At 42.8% G+C, this 3,048-nt stretch overlaps 1 protein-coding gene across 1 annotated transcript in view; it reads left to right on the top strand.

Moving 5' to 3' along the window:
* The first annotated feature begins 1,402 nt into the window (after nt 1–1,402).
* The window catches only part of LOC107092883 (lethal(3)malignant brain tumor-like protein 2), a 20,713-nt gene continuing 19,067 nt past the window's right edge, over nt 1,403–3,048 (top strand). Inside the window, 4 exon segments of the mRNA XM_015387579.1 lie at nt 1,403–1,499; nt 1,856–2,261; nt 2,344–2,449; nt 2,860–2,993. Of these exon segments, the coding sequence (XP_015243065.1) occupies nt 1,920–2,261; nt 2,344–2,449; nt 2,860–2,993 (582 nt within the window). The 5' untranslated portion in view covers nt 1,403–1,499; nt 1,856–1,919.

Raw genomic sequence — 3,048 nt, 5'->3', positions numbered from 1 at the left:
ACAACGAGGGTCACTGTCACCACTGTTAGCATGAGGCGCTACCTGGACCCTACAGAGGCTGCACAGGCAGTCCAACTCCTCCAGGATGGCACATCAATACATGCCATTGCCAGAAGGTTTGCTGTGTCTCCCAGCACAATCTCCTTTCACGTCTGGTGAAAGGGTCTGGAGATGCCGTGGACAACGGTATACTGCCTGTGACATCGTTTGGTGATGGTCTGGGGAGGCATATCCATGGAGAGACGCACAGACCTATACAGGCTAGACAACAGCACCCTGACTGCCATTAAGTATTGGGATGAATCCTTGCACCCATTGTCAGACCCTGTGCTGGTGCAGCAGTTCCTGGGTTCCTCCTGGTGCACGACAATGCCCGGCCTCATGTGGCGAGAGTATGCAGGCAGTTCCTGGAGGATGAAGGAATTGATCCCATTGATTGGCCCCCACGCTCGCCTGACATAAATCCAATAGAACACCTCTGGGACATTATGTTTCCATCCATCCGACGGCTCCAGGTTGCACCTCAGACTGTCCAGGAGCTCAGTGATGCCCTGGTCTAGATCTGGGAGGAGATACCCCAGGACGCCATCCGTCGTCTCATTAGGAGCCCCGACGTTGTCAGGCATGCATACACGCATGTGGGGGCCATACAAATGACTGAATACCATTTTGAGTTCCTGCAATTAAATTTCAGAACATGGACTAGCCTGCCACATATTTTTTTTACTGTAATTTTCGGGGTGTCTTTGAATTCAGCCCTCTGTAGGTTGATAATTTTCATTACCATCAAATGATGTGGCATCCTTTTGTTCCTAACACATCACCCAGTCCATATCAGGATAAATAAACAGCATGATTTTTTTTTTGAGCAGTGTAGTAAGAATCATCATTTCACTATCAGAGCTCTCCTTGCGGAGCCACTTCCACTGATCATGATTAAATTGAACTTGATCTCCAATTGGAGAAATTTACTTGATCAACAGTCGATACCGCACCTTGACGTCACCAACAAGTAGGCTGCAGTAGTGTTCTTTGACAAACATGGATGCCTCCAGTAAAGCACATTCACTTGAAAATTACTCTGAATTATAAACAATTATAATTTATTGAACAGTATGTAATAATTTCATATTTAAAGTACTTTCAGAGGTTTGAATTCTGAATATGACCGGACTTTGTCTTTAAAATCCATTCACATTAAATAAGTAAACCAATAAAAAATATAAAAATAAAAAAGTATCTTGAAATGTATTTTTACAGATACTTTGCATATATCTTACTTATATGCATGCTTATAAATGCATATTCCCATTAGTAGAATATGTTAAAATCAATGCCTCCTACAACTTCACATTAATTCCCCAAACCGCGTTTGTACCAGTAGATGGCAGTAGAGAGTCGCGTGCTGTTTAACTGAACAATAATAAGAGCTAAGAGGAAGCTACTGTCACTACTGTACGGATGTTCTGGCTTCATATAGGATGCTCATCTGCTCATATGTAAACATTTTACAGTTTTAAATGTTTTCAACAAACTTCTTAGTCCTTATTGGATTCATAACCTAGCTGGAGGTAGTATCTAATATTTTGATGTGTCACAGAGAAGAACGAGTGCAGCTATCTAAATAGCATTCACAGTAGCTCACTTTTAGGTTAGCTGTAAAAATATGTCCAAAACAAGAAGCTAAATATTAAATATGGCTATTATTTCTTTGAAAGGCTTAGTATATAGTGTCTAGGGGAGAAATAATAGTCGTTTTTGTATGTAATTTTTTTTTATTGTGATATTGCGGAATACAACCTCATATTTGTCTTTTTTCCCCCATCTCTTTCTGATTTGATGTGATTGTAAATAGGTCAAAGGTAAAAAAGAACCCTCTGGAATCAGGCCTTTGAGAAGCTGATGGTCCCGTTTCCAAGATGCCCTACCACTGCGTGGCTTATGGATGTGGCAAAACTGTAGAAGATGGGGTGACCTTGTTTAAGTTCCCAAAGGATCCAGATGAGTTTCGGAAATGGGAGAAACAAGTTCAGAGGACCCGCGTGAAGTGGGCGGCCACGCATTTCTCCCACCTCTGCAGCGATCACTTCGGCAAAGAGTACTTTGAGGGGAAGCTGCCATCAGGAGCTCTGAAGCTGAGGCCCGGAGCAGCTCCCACGGTGTTTGTCCGTCCACACTGCTCCCTCTGCAGCGGAGTGGGCTGCAGAAAGTGCCTGCCTTCCATCCAGCACTGCACCAACTCCACAGAGCGCAGGGATACTGTAAGATGCTCAATGTGGGGTTTTCTGCATGCCTCTTAGTGGGTCACAGTTAGAATGTAAATATTTTCACATTTCTTCGCAGGAAGAAAGCAAGGAAAAGGAGGCTGAAGATGAAAACATTGGTAAAGAGGAAAGTTTGCCAAAAGGAAGGAGGATCTCCAGGGGAAAGCAGAGAGGCGATGAACCACGTAAGGAAGGATAATGAACAACAAGGCATCTTACAGTAGCAGCCATTTAAAATGCCCCTTCCCAGTTAAACCCCAGCTGAATGGCAGCCCACTTCCCTCCCAACTCCCAGCAAAATCCCCTCCAACTTCCAGCCACTGGAGTGACCTGTTTTCTACTCTGACTCCTCCCTTTCACTGAATTACAGGGTCTAACCAGGAGATGATGCTTCTCTTTAGATCTTAATGTCCACAAATCTTGACAGAAATAATATTTTAGTACAAAGATTGATGTTTAAAAAGGAATAGTTGGGGACCAGCCAAGGACCCATCCAGGAAAGTGGGGAAATTTTGAATGGCTATACTGTATGATGAAAATGTTTCTTGATGTTTTGTATAAAATGAGGGTTCTGATTACTTTCTCCACTTTACAGTGATTTGTGAGATGTGTGGAGTGACAGGAAGTTTCAACACCTTCTTCTCAAAATCAAAACGTTTCTGCAGCTTATCCTGTTCTCGTTCCTTTTCCTCAAACTCCAAGAAGTCCTCCATACTGGCACGCCTGCAGGTCAGAGTTAAACCTATTCTCGTAATTTTATGATTTTATATTTAGCAACTTTTCA

The sequence above is a fragment of the Cyprinodon variegatus genome, unplaced genomic scaffold, assembly GCF_000732505.1.
Source record: "Cyprinodon variegatus isolate N-32 unplaced genomic scaffold, C_variegatus-1.0 Scaffold398, whole genome shotgun sequence".
Lineage (NCBI taxonomy): Eukaryota > Metazoa > Chordata > Actinopteri > Cyprinodontiformes > Cyprinodontidae > Cyprinodon > Cyprinodon variegatus.
The sequence above is the reverse complement of the archived record's forward strand: the minus strand, read 5'-3'. Positions and strand labels throughout refer to the sequence as shown.